This window comes from Macaca thibetana, chromosome 17 (genome assembly GCF_024542745.1).
Source record: "Macaca thibetana thibetana isolate TM-01 chromosome 17, ASM2454274v1, whole genome shotgun sequence".
NCBI lineage: Eukaryota > Metazoa > Chordata > Mammalia > Primates > Cercopithecidae > Macaca > Macaca thibetana.
In genome coordinates this window covers 14,049,122-14,067,489 of record NC_065594.1, presented here as the reverse complement: position 1 = coordinate 14,067,489, position 18,368 = coordinate 14,049,122, and the positions used below count along the sequence as shown (strand labels likewise).

General features: G+C 33.3%; 1 protein-coding gene across 5 annotated transcripts in view; it reads right to left on the bottom strand.

Annotated features, from left to right (window-relative positions):
* NBEA (neurobeachin) overlaps positions 1–18,368 on the bottom strand; it is a 726,287-nt gene that overhangs the window by 587,018 nt on the left and 120,901 nt on the right. For all 5 annotated transcript variants that reach the window (XM_050766029.1, XM_050766031.1, XM_050766030.1 and 2 more), the window contains exons 9-10: positions 6,944–7,141; positions 6,197–6,330 (exon numbers count right to left, since the gene is read on the bottom strand). In XM_050766029.1, the coding sequence (XP_050621986.1) occupies positions 6,197–6,330; positions 6,944–7,141 (332 nt within the window). The remainder of the gene's footprint in view (positions 1–6,196; positions 6,331–6,943; positions 7,142–18,368) is intronic.

The following is an 18,368-nucleotide window of genomic DNA, read 5'->3' as shown; positions in this document are numbered from 1 at the left end:
CACTTGTGACAATCAGCATTATAGCTACATTCTGTTAAAAGTATTCTGGGTTTCTGAGGATGAATTATGGCATGTGGCAATATTCTTTATAAAGGCAAATAATATTCATTTTAATTTTAGAACTGATACCATTATACCTGCATGCATGACTGTCATAAAATCAAAATAAATGAAGGAAGGTAATGTAAGACAGTTAAAAGAAATGAAATCTATGGCATGAGTAAAATAACAATATTCCTGTTAGAAGATAATAAGAGTGAAAAATTAAAGAAAACAGAAAGTGGAAATGCAAACTAGAAGAAAATTAAGGCAACAAATTTACTGAAGATGTGTCCATGGTCACCAGAATTTCTGCAAAGAATAATTTGTAGTTAACCTTATTGCCAAAAAGGTGCCTTTTTTCCGCAGCAAGAGAGAGGTAGTGAAGGGTCAAAGATAAAGCAGAAACCTTGTAATAAGACAAAGAAAAATTTACAGAGAAAAATTAAGTGCTGAAAACTAAACAACATAAAGTAGTATTAAAAGTGGCTTTTGCTAAATTTAAAAAGAAGAAAAATCTATTTGAAAATTAAATGTAATGTTTCCTAATGTTTCAGACAGAATATTTAATGTATTTTACTTTTTACTACTTACAAATTAATTTGCATAGTGAATTCAATACATATTTCATTTTACTCTGCTTAAATCTCACTAACCAAATTACTTCATTTTTCTCCTCTAATAGTAGTAGTGTAAGTACATCAAATGCATTTTTTGTGTCTATTTATCACTTCAAAAATGTTTTCAGTACCAATTTAGCAATTTTTAAAGGCAAACAAAGAAATATGAATCTTAAGACATGTCAGTGGTACATTCTTTCTGAAAAATCTAAACTAAATATAACTGCATAAACGATAGACTAATAAAAATATTTTAAATGCTTTTGGAAACTAAATTACTAATTATATTCTATATAGAAGAAAAACCACTTCCATAAGAGAAACAATTATTATAAACACGTACTTATTTTAATTCTTTTCCCTATTAAAAGCAATTACATATTATCTTTAAGTCAGACTAATTTGGATTAAGAATATGTAATTAAATTTTAACACTATATAACAGACATTTTTTCTGAATTAAAAATCAGGAAACATGGTCAGATAAAGGATTTTCATGTCACTTTTAAGTGTATGAGGAAATCTGGCTAAGGCAGTTAGACACTGAAATATTTAAATTTTCCAGATAATTCTGTTGCTTTACATATTACAATAGTACTAATCAGAATACTAGAATGAAATATTTAATTATTAAGATGTTGCTTAATTATTAAAGTGGCTGTAAAATTCAAGGTAATTACTGGAATAACTGATTAATTAGCAAGATAATATTAAGAAATAAATTGTGATTTAAGTTCACTAAACAAACTAATGAGTCATAAATATTCACATTACAAGAGGACTGTTCATATGATAGGACTGTTGACATAAATGCTTTATAGGATTCTCTAAATACTTTTATATCTTACGTTCCATCATTTTAGCAAACAAACTGTATTTATTGTAATTTTAAAAAATGCCTTTCCCAGAAAAATATTCATATACTTAAGATAATTTATCACTTGAAATTTCTTCTTTATAAAAATTATCATAGTTTATAATAACATTAAAAATAAGTTTTAATAACTAAAAAGCTGTATCTAACCAACAGACTAGTACTCATGGAAAAAAGTAAAAAGAGAACTCATTAAGTGCCAACTATGTACCAGACGCTATGACAGATACTTTGCATGTCTTATTTTAATTCATACTACAATCAGATAAAGTTGGCACTTATTAAAATCATTCCACAGCTGGCAAAAGTGATTCTCAGAGTGGTCCACAGTGGTTTAGAGTAAGGGCTCTAGAGTAAGGCTTTCAGGACTAGGACCCTGGTCCTGCCACTTACGTCTCTGTGATCTTGAACAAATCATTCAATTTTTCTCTTCTTCACCAGCAAATAATTAGATTAAAATGCATGACTGACAGAATTCAAATATACAGAGATAAAAAACAAAACAGTGGCCATCAGGGGAAAGGGCAGCAGGGCTTGGAAGTGGGGAGATGTAGGTTAGAGGAAATAAAGTACCAGATATGTAGGATGAACAAGTACATCTAATGCACAACACGAGGACTGTAGGTAACAGAATTATACTTTGTATGTGATTCATAATAAGTAGGTTTTAGCTGCTTCCCTCCCCCCAAAAATAGGTAACTATGTGAGATGACAGACGTTAATTTGCTTCACTATAGTAACCTTTTTACTGTTTGTATCCCATAACGTCATGCTGTATACCTTAAACATACACAATAAAACTTTTTTTTAAAAAAAGTGACTAGCACATGGTAAGTATTCAATAAATGCCATGTACCACTACTACAAACCCATGAATATCCCATCACCTAACATGAGACACTATAAAACAGGACAGGGATTTGAGTCTAAATTTGTCTTCCACCAAAAGAACACTTACGCAATATATCACATTGCTCTCTAATGAAACTATCTCTTGGTGTATTTTTAATTGTTTGATATACAAAACTCAATTCATACCTTGTTCTAGAAAACATAAATTTTTTTCAAAGCAAAGCTGTCTTAGGTCACACGATGAGGAAGGTTTTATTTTGTATCACCTACATAATTACCCATGTTCTTAAAAAAATAGTTCAACGTAAGAATATGTACTCAATAAGATGTATGTACTCAGTAATATGTACTCAATAAGATGTATGTACTCAATAATACGTACTCAACAAGAATAGTATGTACTCAGTCTACATAATCATCCAATTCAAAGGAAAATAAAGTTTCTGTTTAATTTCTTGAGTCATTCTAGACACAAGATACAAAAGCTATGTTACTTCAGAGTTTGAGTTATGCTCAAAAAATTAATCACATACACAAAGTTGCACTAGTAATAAATACTAAATTCAAGACTTGAACCCAAGTTTGTCTGACTTGAATGTCCATATATATAATAACTATAAGAAGTGGCCTTCATAATTTAAAAAGTCACAAAAATTATCCAGCAAAAATAAATTCATCTTTGAAGACTCTAGAAAATGAAATTATTGCTTCAATAATTTGGGGTGGTTTTTTGATACAGAGTCTCGCTCTGTTACCCAGGCTGAAGAGCAGTGGTGCGATCACAGCTGATGGCAACCTCCACCTCCTGGGCTCAAGTGATCCTCCTACCTCAGCCTCCCCAGTAGCTGGGGCTACAGGCACATGCCACCATGCCCAGCTAATTTTTCCTATTTTTTTGTAGAGATGGAGTTTTGTCATGCTGTCCAGGCTGGTCTTAAAATTCTGGACTCAAGCAATCTACCGGTCTCAGCCTCCCAAAGTGTTGGGATTACAGGCGTAAGCCACCACCCCCAGCCAATAATTTTTAAAAATTCTAAATCCCCTATATGAAGTAAAAACTCATCAAAGTTGATAAAAACAGTGTAGTAGTGCCAACGGAGGTAAGGCTTAAGAAACACTGAAAATTTTCATTAAAAGGCACTACTTAGCAGAGAAAAGTATGTGGAAGATAAAATGCTTCAGCTTGAAACACAGAGGGCAGAGAAGTAACTTATATGTGAGCTTAGCTCCATTTCTCAAAAAAGCAATTAAAAATTAGACAGTATTGCAACTTTCAGTCATCTCTTTACTATGCAATCAGACTTCCAAAAAGGAGTATATTAAATTTTTTCTGGAAGAGTTAAAAACTTCAAATTGATTATCCTTGATCTAGAACAATTTATTATTGACTAACAATAAGATGATAAATCCTTTTTCAAGGTCCCAATCATCTATACGAACTGATGATATAGCCATAAAACATAAAATTCTATAACCCCTGCACAGTCATGAATCTGTATTTTTCAAATAGAGGGAGAAATCCCACTTAACAGCTTGCAAAATCAAAGACTATTTCACCAATGCAAATAGTTTTCTATAATGGTTCCCTATAAAACATTAAATAACAAAAGACTGCATTACTGATCCACACAACTGTCCGTACCAAAGAGCAAATCTCAGATATTTAGGATACTGAAATAATTAATGAAAAAGTAATAGATAAGAATTCTAAATAGCACATAACTAAATCACAGGGTGGCCTGGAATTGAGTATGTATTATATTTAAAGAGGAGAGTGGTATCTTTCTTTTTATGTTTTCTATTGGCAAACTATAAACAGGGCCAGACATAGTGGCTCATGCCTGTAATCCCAGCACTTTGGGAGGCCAAGGCAGGTGACTCACTTGAGGTCAGGAGTTCAAGACCAGCCTGGCCAACATGGTGAAACTCTGTCTACTAAAAACACAAAAATTAGCTGGGCATGGTGGCAGGCGCCTGTAATCCCAGCTACTCGAGAGGCTGAGGCAAGAGAATTGCTTGAATCTGGGAAGCGGAGGTTGCAGTGAACCAAGAGATCGCACCACTGCAGTCCAGCCTGGGCAACAGAGCAAGACTACATCTCAAATAAATAAATAAACAAACAAATTAAAGACATAATAGACATCACTGAAAAGGTTGGAATTAGTTGATATAGGGAGATATTAGGATGAATGATATAAAAGAACTAAAATCAAAATGAAAATAGGTATGCTGACTCCTCACACTATCTTTTATCTCCATGATGAAATAAATACAAGTTAAATACCAAGATGTAATATAAAAATTAAATGAGTTTTGAAGAAAGACGGTAAAAATAAACATGCATCTTGGATGAATGAACCATATAACCTATTACATATGGTTTTAGCAGTAAGATTTTATAATATATATATTTCATATTATTTCATAAGAAATATTTAAATTATACATGGATTTTTCTAGCGGCTACTTCATCTCCCACTTCTTTTCACAGTACTGACTAGATTTTAAATTACTGATCATAATGTGTCCTAGTTCACTGAGATGATAAATAGCAAAACATTTTGAATTTAAATAAAGGACTGAAATTTAAAGTTTGATTTTTCCACTAAGCTGAGCTGCCTTCCAATTAGATTATTTAAGATCTACAAGCAAAACAGTATCACAGTAGGACATAACCTCAGGATTCTTTTTCACTTCAAAGCTTTTTACTTTCAAAACTCCAACCTTTACACTATATTGATATAAAAGAAGGCAAGACCCATAGATGGGAAGTGAATGTTATAAATGTACAAATCTCATATCTATATTTAGATTTATACTTTACATAAAGTTGTTCCCAAAACAGAAATAACATTATTAGAAATACTAAAATGGAATTTCATTAATAGGTAATTTAGATAATAATTATGAGAAAAAGTATTTCATTGTACCTTAAATTTTTCCCACACCTTCTAGATTCACCATCAATTCAAAATTAGATAACCCATGAAGGAGCTCATCTATATGTATATATACTAATGAAGCACTATAGTGTTACTTTTGGAATAAAATTAATGCTTATCTATATAACTTGCCCATTAAAATCCCCAAGCAGGGCAATGTGTATAGTCAAAATAACTACTACAATTCATTTTTAAATTCTTTTATGTATAATTCTAAGCTATAACATTAAATTAGAGTCTGGCACATGATTTTTTTTAAATAAAAGAGAAACTATAAAAATGCACATGAAATCACACTCATTAGAAGAGATTTAATTTTTACATAAACATGGATTTGCCACTGGTTAGATTTAAGTCCTCAAACATAAACTATATATAAATAAGGGATGATGCCAATTAATATTATGCTAGACTTATGCCATGACAAAAGCATTATAAAATAGTATCACTTTTTAAGATATAAATTATGTAATTGCTAATAAATATTATTCTTTTGAATAACTTTACCCTAGTAATTTTCTTCAACCTGACAGGGTTTCATGGTCAATTCAATCCATGAGTATATGCAAATGATAAGGTCAGGATTAATATTTTTCCCTCAACTACATATTATAATCACTATGCTATCTTTGGTAAGAATTTGCTATTTATTATCAAGAAAGGCATTCCTTTATGATATAACAACCTAAATGTCAGGGTTTTCTTTACTTATTGTATAAATATCTATCTCCATTAGTTCCAAAAAATTTTTATTAGTACTTTAAGGGCAGAACCCAAATACCATAATACATTTATACAGCACCGAGTATATCATGCATAGTCTAAGTGTGTATAAAATATCAGCAATTGTACATGCAAAGAAAACTTACCAGACAGTTGTTTCTACTTGACTGTCGTTGAGCTGCCGATTATCCAATTGGGCAAAAAGTGGAAAAAGCACTTGAATCCCTCCAATTGAATGAATTGCACTATGAATTGAATGTGTTACTATTGCTTTCACATCCTATGTCCAAAAACAAAAATGTGTATTAAACTTCTATAGAACGATTTTCATCACTATTTCCTTGTTCCAAGTACCTTTATAAGGGAATTAAATAACATAGTTGGACATTTTTAAGCCTTCAATTATAATTGCTATATACATATAAGACAAAAAAGTGAATACCTTTGCTAATCACTTTTAAATTTCAAATCTTAGGTTGAGACATTTTTACACTAAAAATATGAAGTTAAAATCAAACGTTATTTTAAAATCAGAAATACTATTGATGGATTTAAGACAAGTAATTTTACTGTTAGAGAATATTAGTAATACATTCTTAAAGCAAAGTATGTTTTTATATCTAACAATTAACTTATTCAGTTAATTGATTTAATTTCAAAGGCTACATAACATATAATAGATATGGCAGATTTCCTACTAAGGAGACAAAGCCAGGGTAGAGTATATTGCTACAGAAAAGAGAGACATTCTTTAAAGTTTCACTTAAAAGATCTGCAAAAGCCAAAAAGAAACAAAAAATCATAGATTTATAGATGAGCAATGTTTGACATATAAAATAAAGTTACTGTCAAATTCTAACAAGAACATGAAAACAAAGCCACAATTCACACACCTGAAGCATTAGAGCATGTGGGGAATGCACAAAAATTGATGCATTCTCTTTTGGTGATGATTCCAGGCAGAGTTGAGCATCAGTGGCCTTAGCATTATATGTAAAGGCAATGCTACTTGCAAGTTTTCCATCATATAAAACCTGTTTATGATGTTCTGCCAAATGAATATCACTCTCAGATTTAAACTTGAAGGTACTCTGAAAAAACAAAACTAAGGTAAACACTCTTTAAAAGCAATAATTAAACTCAAAAGTTTTAAAACAGAGAAACATTTACAATAATAAACTATTTGTGCACCTTTCACGTGTCAGGGACTATTCAGTGGTGTTTCTTACTTTGTTATTGTCACTTTAATTCAGTGAGAGCTAAGTTTTATTATGACAATAAAGATGCTCAGATCTTCATTTTCTAATTTAAAGGTTTTCATTACTGGCAAAATCATTTCATTAGAAAAAAATATCAAACCTGATATTATATATAAATAGAATTTTACTTGACTACATCATAGCATAAGTTTAATTTTTCTTGTTAACACTTTAAAAAGTATTTACGTAAATAAACAGTGCCTGGCACATGAATAACTTACAGAGAAAAATGACCATCATTTTAGGCTATAAAAAGTTAATATGCAAAAATATTCCTATCCTTACTAAAAAGCAAATCAACCTATGAAATACCAATGACACTCAATAATAATATCACAATATACATACTAAACTCAGAAAAGAAGTTCATTAAAACATGTTATTACTTTCTATGAAAGATAAAAACTAAACATATGCCATCTGTAACAAGAAAGGTATTGTTATACGTGGTTAAAATTGCTCTACAGATATGAATCTAATAATGATAAATAATATTTAACCTTTGCAATAATCACATATCAGTATTACTATTAATTTCAACTTACAATTATGAAAATTGAATGTTACAGAAATTAAGATGTAGAAGGGACCAGCACATAATTCTAAGTCTTCTGATTTATAGCCCATATTCAATGTATCAATAGTGAAATCATCTTAAAATCCTGACTCTGCCACTAATTATCTTTTTCATGCTGAGGAAATCATTTAGCTGATGTGCCTCCAATTTTCTTACTCTAATGTTATAATAAGGTTAAATCAAATGTCCCAAACTCAAGTTCTTATGGGAGGCGCACAGATATGCATAAATGAACTGGGCCAGATGGGAACTTCCTCAAACTGGAGAATGTTTGTTCTTTCTAAAAGTGGCCCCTAAGTCAGTTGTTCAATGTTGCTAGTTCTTCCATATTTTTCAAGAGAAACATGAAATCTGAATTTTTATCTAAAATCACTATATTTTAAAATTTAATTCAAACATTTTAACACTTTGCAGACCAAACATGTCAGTTTTTACTTCTGGACTAGTGTGTAGAGACTATCTAATACAAAACTGGATGCAAACCATTAACTACTAGGCATGTGCCAAGACAAGAGCAACATGAATAATTAAAAATTTGTACACGCTGTAGTCTGAAGTATTTCACTGATAATACTTTTTTTTGAATGAGGATGGTAGTGTTATCACTAGAATGCTTAAGAACTCAGCATATCTACATTAAAAAAACAGTGACTGATTTAAAACACATAAGGTATGTTGTTAAACACTGAAATCAGCTTTCTGTGTCTGCATTTTACCACTGCTGAAACATTTGTATATCCCATTGTCTAGAACAAAACTCTTGCTTTCATTTTGTTCATACTGCTTACACCAGAATTAACAAGTTTTAATATTTTCTCTTAAAAGATTTAAAATCGTTTTGTGGAAATGTAAGATATCTAATAAAATCTATTTTTATTTGGAAAAACATTGGTCTTAGTTTTTCTGAGCCCATGATATATACCATACCCGATTTTGGTTTGTAGGAGGAAAACACGTTTATATAATAATTAATTAAATCTAACACTTTTAGGTTTAAAAAAGTGTGTAATGTAATATAAACATAAAATCCATTAAATAAAGATAATTTTCTTATCTTCCCTTATTTGTAGTATTAGGTTATTTCTATGTCTTTAAATTTATATATAAAGGCGGATATGCGCAATGGCTCACACCTGTAATCTTAGCACTTTGAGAGGCCAAGGTGGGAGGATCACTTGAGGCCAGGAGTTTGAGATCAGCCTGGGCAACAAAGAGACCCCATCTCTACCCAAAAATTAAAAATCAGCCGAGTGTGGTGTCACACAGCTGTAGTCCCAGCTCTTCAGGAGGCTGAGGTGGAAGGATCACTGAGCCCAGAATTTTGAGACCACAATGAGCCATGATCATGCCTCTGCACTCCACCCTGAGTGACAGAGTGAGACCCTGACTCTTAAAAAAAAGTTAAAAAGAAAAAATTTTACATAAAAGTATAAGCCTTTATATAATTATCAATATTTATTGTATTATTTCTTTCAGAAGGATTTTCATAGGAAGAACTGTTATATAAAACTGTATGAACAGAACAAGATGAGAATGAGGAGTGATTGCAAATAGGCAGGTAGGATCCTTCTGGGTTGATAGAAATGTTCTAAAATTAAATTGTAGTGATGTCTACACAACTTTTTAAGTTTATAAAAAATAATTGACTTGGACACTTAACATTAATGACTCGTATGGCATGTAAATTACACTTCAATAAAACTGTTACAATTATTTTAAAAGAAGAAAAGAAGGTATGAATATATTTTGTACTAATTACACTCAAATGAGGAAAGTATGATGCATGCTTTTCAATATGGACCACTTCAGCATAACAAAGAAGGTGGGTGGAAGCAAAGCTGTACTGAGCTAAGGAAATGACTCCAAGTGGTTACTGAATCCACAGAAACAAAAGAAGAGATTCATAAATGATAAATCAGAAGATCAATATAACAAAATCTACAAACATATACTGTATCTCCTTTCTTCTCTCAGCTTCTTTAAAAGACACAATTATTTGAAGTAATAATTATGTCATGTTGGGTTTGTAACATACACAGATCTTACCTATGTAACAATAATATCACAAAAAACAGAGAAAACAAATAGAGCTATATAGAAGTAACATTTATATAATTCACTAGGATAAAATTAATATAAATCTGAGGCTGATTCCAGTGAGCTAAGATTTATAGGGTAAGCTCTAGTACAATCACTAAGGAAACGTTTTTTTAAGTGAAAAAATTATTTAAAAATTGAAAATGCAATATAAGAAAATAAGCACATAATCCAAAGAAAGCAGTAAAGAATAAAGAAAGAAATAAAAACACGAGACACACAGCTAACAAAAAGTAAAATGACAGATGGAAACCTAACTATCAATAATCACATTAAAGATGAATGAAATAACCAATCAAATCAAAAGGCAGAGATTGTCAGATTGGATAATAAAATAAGATTCAATAACATACTGTTTATAGAATATTCAAAGGTAAAAACATATTTAAATACATGAGAAAAAATATCAAGAAACCACAAGAAAGCTGGAATGGCTGTGCTAATATCAGACAAAATAGACTTTAAAACAAGATATATTATTAGGTATTAAAAAGACATTGAATAATGATAAAAGGGCCAATCATCCGGAGGATACAGCAATCGTAAACATATGTGCACCCAACAACAGAGCGTCAAAACACATGAAGAAACAGCTGAAGAAATGAAGGGAGAAATACACAAGTAAACAATAATAGCTGGGCATTTGATTTTTTTTTGGTAGGTCATAGCTTCCTCCATCTTTATTTTCTGATACAGGAAAATACAAGAGTAACTTCTGTTAGCTTTAGAACTTATAAAACCATTGGCTACATAGTTTTCCATGCATAACATCTAAATCCTAGAGAGAAACACATGGTGTTAAATACAGAAAGTGCTGAAGCCCAACAGAGATTTCCTATTAGGTTCAAAATGAGGATTGAAAGCTATAAGTGAAAAGGTTTAAGGTTTAAAAAAAAATAAGAGTTCATATGAAAAAAACGGGTGGGTGTTAAAGGGAGGAGAGCCCACTTATAAGCAGTGGGAAAGGTACTTCCAGAAGTCCATGTAATTCTCAGGAAAAGGCAAATTTTGCTTATTTTTAGACAAACCATTGGAAAAAAACAGGCTAACAATCATCTCCCGTAGGAATAGTCTGGAAAGTGGACAGGACGGCTTGAAGTGAAACAGCATAACTGGCTCCACCCAGGGTGTCATTTCACCATTAAGGGACTCGATCAGATTTCACTAAGTAGAGTTGTTACGTCACCACCAATAAAAGTCCTATGTTCTTTTGGGGAGAAATATCTGGGTATAATGTTTCTACTGCCTCTAATGGTTGATTAAGATTTCAAGTCTTTCTAGGCTCTTCCTCCCTCCCTTCCTTCCTCCCTCCCTCTCTCCCTTCCTCCCTCCCTCCCTTCCTCCCTTCCTCCGAAGCTTCCTCCCTTCCTTTCTTCCTTCCTTCTTTTCTTTCTTTTTCTTTCTTCTTTTTTTGGTAAGATTTGAGGAAAAGGTCAACAGATAAGCAGGATATTTTAAAAGATTTGAGCTGAGTGGGGTCAGTGACCAAAAGATCTATTCTGCAAGTCCAGTTTGTGTATATATATATATATATATATATACACACACACACACACACACACACACACACACTTTAAGTTCTAGGGTACATGTGCACAACGTGCAGGTTTGTTACATATGTATACATGTGCCACGTTGGTGTGCTACACCCATTAACTCATCATTTACATTAGGTATATCTCCTAATGCTATCCCTCCCCTCTATACTCAACTTTCCATTCATAAGATCAAGAAGGAAATTGAAGATTTGAACAAAACCCAAACAGAACTAACAGACATCTCTAGAACACACCATCCCAAAACAGCATAATACACATTCTTCCAAAGTACACATAGCCGGGCTCAGTGGCTCATGCCTGTAATCCCAACACTTTGGGAGGCTGAGGTAGAAGGATCACTTGAGGCCAGGAGTTCAAAACTAGCCTGAGCAACAGAGCAAGACCCTGTCTCTATAAAAAACTGAAAAATTAGTCAGGCACAGTGGCTTGTGCCTATAGTCCCAGCTACTCAAGAGGCTGCGGCAGGAGCATAGATTGAGCCCAGGAGTCTAAGACTCCAGTGTGCTAGGACTGCATCACTGCACTCCAGCTTAGGTGACAGAAGGAGAGGCCCTGTTTCCAAAATAAAAATGTACACATCAAACATTCTCCTGGATAGACCAAACTCAGGTCATAAAACAAACCTGAATAAATTTATGAAGACAGATGTAATACAAAGTATATTATCTGTCCAAACTGGAATGTTAGAAATCAATAATATAAAGGAATTTGAGGAATTCACAAATATGTAGAAATAAACACATTCCTAAATAACCAATGTGTCAAAGAAGAAATAATCAAAAGAGAAATTGTGAAATATTTTAAGATGAATAAAGACACAAATATCAAAATATAAGCAGTTAAGGCACTTAGAAATTTATACCTGTAAATGTTTGTATTTAAAAAGAAGACTTCAAATCAACAACTAAACCTCCCACCTTATGTCCCTGGAAGCAAAAAAGCAAACTAAACATAAAACAAGCAGAAAGAAAAAAATAAAAATAATTATAGAAGAACTTAATGAAATAGAGAATAAGAAAACTGTGAAAACAAAATGAAACCAAAAGCCAGTTCTTTGAAAAGATCAACACTATTAACAAGCCTATAGCTAGACTGATTAACATACTATTATCTCAACAGACACACAAAGCATATATGACAGAATCTAACACTTTTTATGATAGAAAGCATTGAACAAAGTAGGAGTAGAATGGAACTTCTATCTACTAAAAAAAGCATCTATGAAAAACCTACAGCCAGCAACATAGTGCAATTTGTTGCAGGATGTCAGAGCATAAGAAGGGCAGGAAGGGTAGGTAGGAGAGCTGCTCAGTTCATGATGTCAAAATTCTAAAACAGTGATAGGGCTTCTACCTGAAACAACAAGGAAGAGGTAAGTGGGTTGTGCCTTGACATAAAGTTTCTGAGTATGTGCAAGGTAAGGAAGGTTAAGTACACTAAGGACTTCTCAGTGTAGGGAGTCAGAGTCTGAAAAGGATGAGAAAGCATCTGCCTGAGAGGAGATGGCAAACCTTGGGAGGCAGCTGAATCTACAGTGGGGGTTGAAAATCATTCATCTGGTGTGTGGCTTGGCAGGTCAGAGCCTGGGCAGGCAGAGGAGGGCATCCTCATGGGGCGGGGGGCAGGGGGCGGTGCCTGGCTCAGGTTGTTGTAGCCTGAGAAAGATGAGAGAATATGCACAAAGGGAAGCAACCAGGCAAGGGAAGGCACAACACCAGCAGGGCAGGGAGCCATTGCCTAAAGGAGTAAGCTAGGATGGGGTGTCAAGAGTTCTAGAGAGGGTAGCATCTGAATAAGAGGGTTGTCCAGCAGGAGGTAAAGAAACCTGGGGCTCCAGAAGGATGGGGAAGGCATCAGGTCAACAGCCTAGCTCAGTATATTGTGCTAGAACTGAGGGAGGGTTAAGAGTGCATCCATGATGGAAGGCAGCCAGAAAAGAAGCCAACACCTGCCTCAGGTAAAGAGAGCATCCATATGGAAAATGAAGGAAAGACTGAGAAGCTGTTTGATGTATTATAATGTAAATGAAGTAAACTGGATCTTTTTACTATAAAAGACATTATACAACAGTTAGCAAAAATTTAATGGGGTCTGAGAATTAAATGTTAGTAACAAATCGATGTTAACCTCTTGATTTCATGTTACACAATATTACGTGAAAGAATGTTCTCACTTGTAGGAACATAACATTCAGGAATGATGGAGCATCATGTCAGTAGTCACTCTCATGGTTCAGGAAAAAAACTGACTGGCATGGTCCTTGTAGCTTTTCTGTAATTTTTATTTTACTTTTAAATTTTAAAATGAGAGAGAAATAAAGAAGGAGATAAAGATTTAAGAGAAAGTGAAATAACAGAAGTGATTTAAGAGAAATGTTAAAGATAAGCAAAGTAAATAAACATGCACAGTCAAGTCTCTGGAGAAGAAAACCAAAGCAAGGAAATAGAAGAAATTCTAAACGTATAGTACAATAATAATTTCTTAAAATATGAAAAGATGCAAACTACATATGAAAGTGCACACCACATACCTGGGAAGTTAACTCACAATGACCAACCCCAAGATATATCTACCAAAATTACTAGATTTAAGGAAAAAGAAAAAAAAATCCTTCGAACATCTAACAAGACTAAATGCCTTGTAATGGAGAAGATACTACATTGTCAACAGACTTTCAATACCAATACCCCATGCCAGAGAAAAATTAGTAGCATATTTAAGACATCCAAAGAAAGAAAAGTCAGGGAATGCATTCCTCAAGAAATACTATTTCTACGAGCTCTTCCTGAGGAATCTACTATAGAAACAGCTAAAACACAGCCAAAACACATCAATATAAGGAAATAATATAAGCCTTAAACACACAGGAACTTACAGAACTAGGATTATGTAAGAGTTAAGACAGAATGGTACGTAAAAACTGCGTGTGCTCACAATGCAGATAAGACCTTGTATTAACTTGCTGAGTCTGCTATGACAAAGTACCAGAGTCTAGATGGCTTAAATAAAAGAAGTTTAATTTCCCATAGTTCTGGAGGATGTATATGGGTGTCAGCAGGGTTTTCTTCTGAAGACTCTCGCCTTGGTTTGAAGATAGCCTAACCACCTTTTCTTCCCTGTGTCTTCACATGGTCTTCCTTTTGCATGTGTCTGTGTCCTAATTTCCTCCTCTTTACGAGGATACTAGTCATATCGGATTAGGACCCAATAACTAAATGACCTCACTTAATCTCAATTACCTCTTTAAAGATCCTGTCTTCAAAAACAGTCACCTTACAGACTACTGAGGGTTAGAATTTTAGTGAATTTTAGGGGAACATAATTCACCTTGTAACATACCTCAACTATTTTAAAAATGGCAAGAGGGAGAATGAAGAAACATATGCAAAAACAAATTAACTGCATTTTCAGTCATTATAACAATTGGACATTATTGGTATTGTTATTCTGAGACTGTTCTTTATGTATAATTATGGGATTTTCTACTCTATTATCCTGTGTCTATTTGACAATCAGTATCCTCACTGAAGAAGAAAGGAGATTTAACTTCAAACAGGTCAAGTTAAAACACCACACTCTCCTGCTTTTTCTCATTATTCCCTTGCTTTTCTCATTCTCCTTTGCTGGTACGTCTGCATCTCCTCAACTTACAAACACTGGCTTTCCAAAGGACTCATTTCTCAGTTATCTTTTTCTCTGAACTCACTTCATTGGTACCCACACCCAGTTCTTTACCTTTAAATCCTGTCCATATCCTGCCAATGCCAAATTTCTATCTCCAACCTAGATGTCGCCTCTGAACTCCAGACGTACTTCATTTTTCCATTTAGATATCTATCGGTCATCTCAAACAACTATGTCCATAACCTATGTCCATAACCAAATATTTGATCTTCTCTGCCAAAACTTATTTCTTCATAGTCCTCCCCATCTCATGAGGACAAATCCATCAGGTCAGTTGTTCGGGCTAAAATTCATGGGGTTTCTTGCTCCTCTCAATCCTCTCTTGCTCCCTTAACCTATGTTCACAGTGACAGAAAATCCTACTGGCACTACCTCCAAAGTATGTCCAAAAGCTGACCTTTCAGAGTCTTAGATATTTTAGATATGCTTTATCAAAAATCTAATCAAGTCTCAATACTTTCCAGAGCTCTTTCACTAAATAACTCCAACAGTCCCCTAACTAGTCTCCCTACTTCCACCTTTTCTCCCTATTTACCATAGTAACCAGAGTGATCCTTTTCAAATTGGTATTAGGCCAGGACACTCAAAACTTTTCAATGGCTGTCCCTCTCACTCAAGAGCAAAAATGAAGTCATAACAATCCTCTGAAAGCATATAGTTGTTTTCTGAATTAATCTTTGACGCTCCCCCTTGCTCCTTCTGTGACAGTCACAGGAACACAGTCACAGTGTTCTTTAATCTGTGAAGTAAGCTTCTGCTAATGGCCTTCCTTCTTGCTCTGGCATTTAACCTTAAAGCTTTTCCCCAGATATCCACTTAGCTAGCATCAACTTCCATCTTTTTTACCTGCTTTGTGTGTCTCATAGCTCTCATCATCACATAGACACTATTTATTTTTCTTTTGTTTTGTTACCTGTCTTCTCCCATGATACTGCACACCCTACTTCTCCAAAATACAGGCAGGGGTTTTTGTTGGTTTTGTTTAATTGTTATATCCCTAACATCTAGAACAGTGTCCACATGTTTAATAAAAGAATGAACAGATGAATTAGTGAAGGCTCATTATTTGTATTTCATTTACCTCACCTGTAGTAGCTAGCATTGATTTATTTTGTTTTTCCTTTCAACTGAGCTTTTGTTACCTTTAATTTGAAAGAGGGGTCTAGAGCATATGCTATAGGTAAATGAAATACTGGATACACATTTACCTATCATTCAAGAAAAGACATGCAATTTTCACTTTGTTAATTTTGCTTTAGCCATTGAATTGTAGTCAACATCATTCTATCAAGACACGTTGTAACATACAGTAACTTTTCAACTATATAGATGCATTTATAGCCTCTCCCCAAATCTTTCCATTAGTTGTCATATGTATTACATGTATATACTCCTAATCATCCAGGTTTTCTTCCTCAGTCAGTAATGACAGTCAAATAACAACAAATTTCTTTAATTTTCTTTCAAAAGCCTTAAAGAATATTTTCACTGGATAAAAAAATTCTATGTTGATTGATTTTTTTCTTCCATTCATAACTTTAAGGATTTTGTTCCACCTCTATGGCTTTCCTGCTTTCTGATGAGATGCGTACAGATATTCAAATTATTGTTCCCTTATCAATGTCTAGTTTTCCTCTGCCTGCTTACAAGATTTTCTCTTTATCTTTGGTTTTCCACACTTTGACCGTAATGTGCCTACTTTGGTTCTCTTTGCATTTATTTTGGTTGGAATTTTCAGAGTTTCTTCAATCTATAAATATAAGCCTTTTACCAAATCTGAGAAGTTTTTGATCATCATTTATTCAAATATTTTTTCTGGCTCTTTCACTTACACTGTGTCTATTAGACCTTTCAAAATTGCCCCATACATCTCCAGGGTTCTATTTTCTTACCCCAATCTTTCATAACTCTCTTCCAAGTTTATATCAATCTATACTCAAGTTCATTTACTTCTCTATCATATTAACTCTGCTAATAAGCCCATACAGTTTTTTAATTTTGATATATTTTTCAGTTCTAGAACTGCCATCTGATTTTGTTTTATTTCATGGTTGACACTTCCTATCTTTTAATTCATTGTAAGTAAATTTTTCTCTACCTCACTAGTTACAATAGACTTCATGTGGTATTTCCAACATGTGGGTTATCTTGGAGTTGGTATATGATGATTTTCTCTTCCCTTGAGAATAAGTCACATTTTCCTGACTATTTTTAGAATAAGTACTTTTGGATTATATGCTAAATTTTGTGACTATTGCTCTGTACAATATTGTAGAGAAATTTTCTGGCCAGAAAGTTTCCTATAAAAGCAAAAAATGGAGTTATCAAGCCATGTAGACTGACTGTTCCATATATTGACTACCCACCAAAGCCTGCCTGCTTTTATTCAATCTCCATAACCCTCAAATAGATGTTATCTACATTATGTGCAGAGTTTGCAAATGGTTATTTGTGAGAATATCAGTTTGTTAGGAGCTCACCCCTCCATACAAGTATTGGAAATCCTCTGAAGTGAATTTTAATTTTGGAGGTTGTGTTACACTTTTTCTCTTATCAGTTAGAACTTTATTATGATATAGCAAATTATAAATACCATTATGTTACGATATTCATAAATGAAGGAGAGAACTCAAAGCTAAATTTTCAAATATCTGGCAATGAAGACTAACTGCTTGCCACAAGGGTTAACGTAACACTGATAAAATATCTAGTAATAATTATAAAATATAAAACTTTTGTTTAAATCTGATTTGCAAGCTTATGTCAAAGGGCCATCTGATACACAAGATTTTATAATCTCGAAGACATTAAATAACTCCAAATAGAGATCCACAGTAAACTTACCTGGTAGTAAATTTTACCATACTAGACAAATCTACAGTGAGATTTTCTGTATTTTAAATATTTTCTGAATTTCTGTATTTTACTTTCCAAACTGAATGGTTTATTTAGTTAATAAGTGATACCCTAACTTACTACTGCCAGAAAATAACCAAGTACAGAATTTTTACTGATAAGCTGCAATGCTCAAAACCAAATGTTCGACAGAACAAAAATTACCTGGCACTCCAGTGACCAACAAGTCAAAATCATTTGTAACAGGCTCCATTGAATATATAGTTCGACGACATTATTTGAAGGT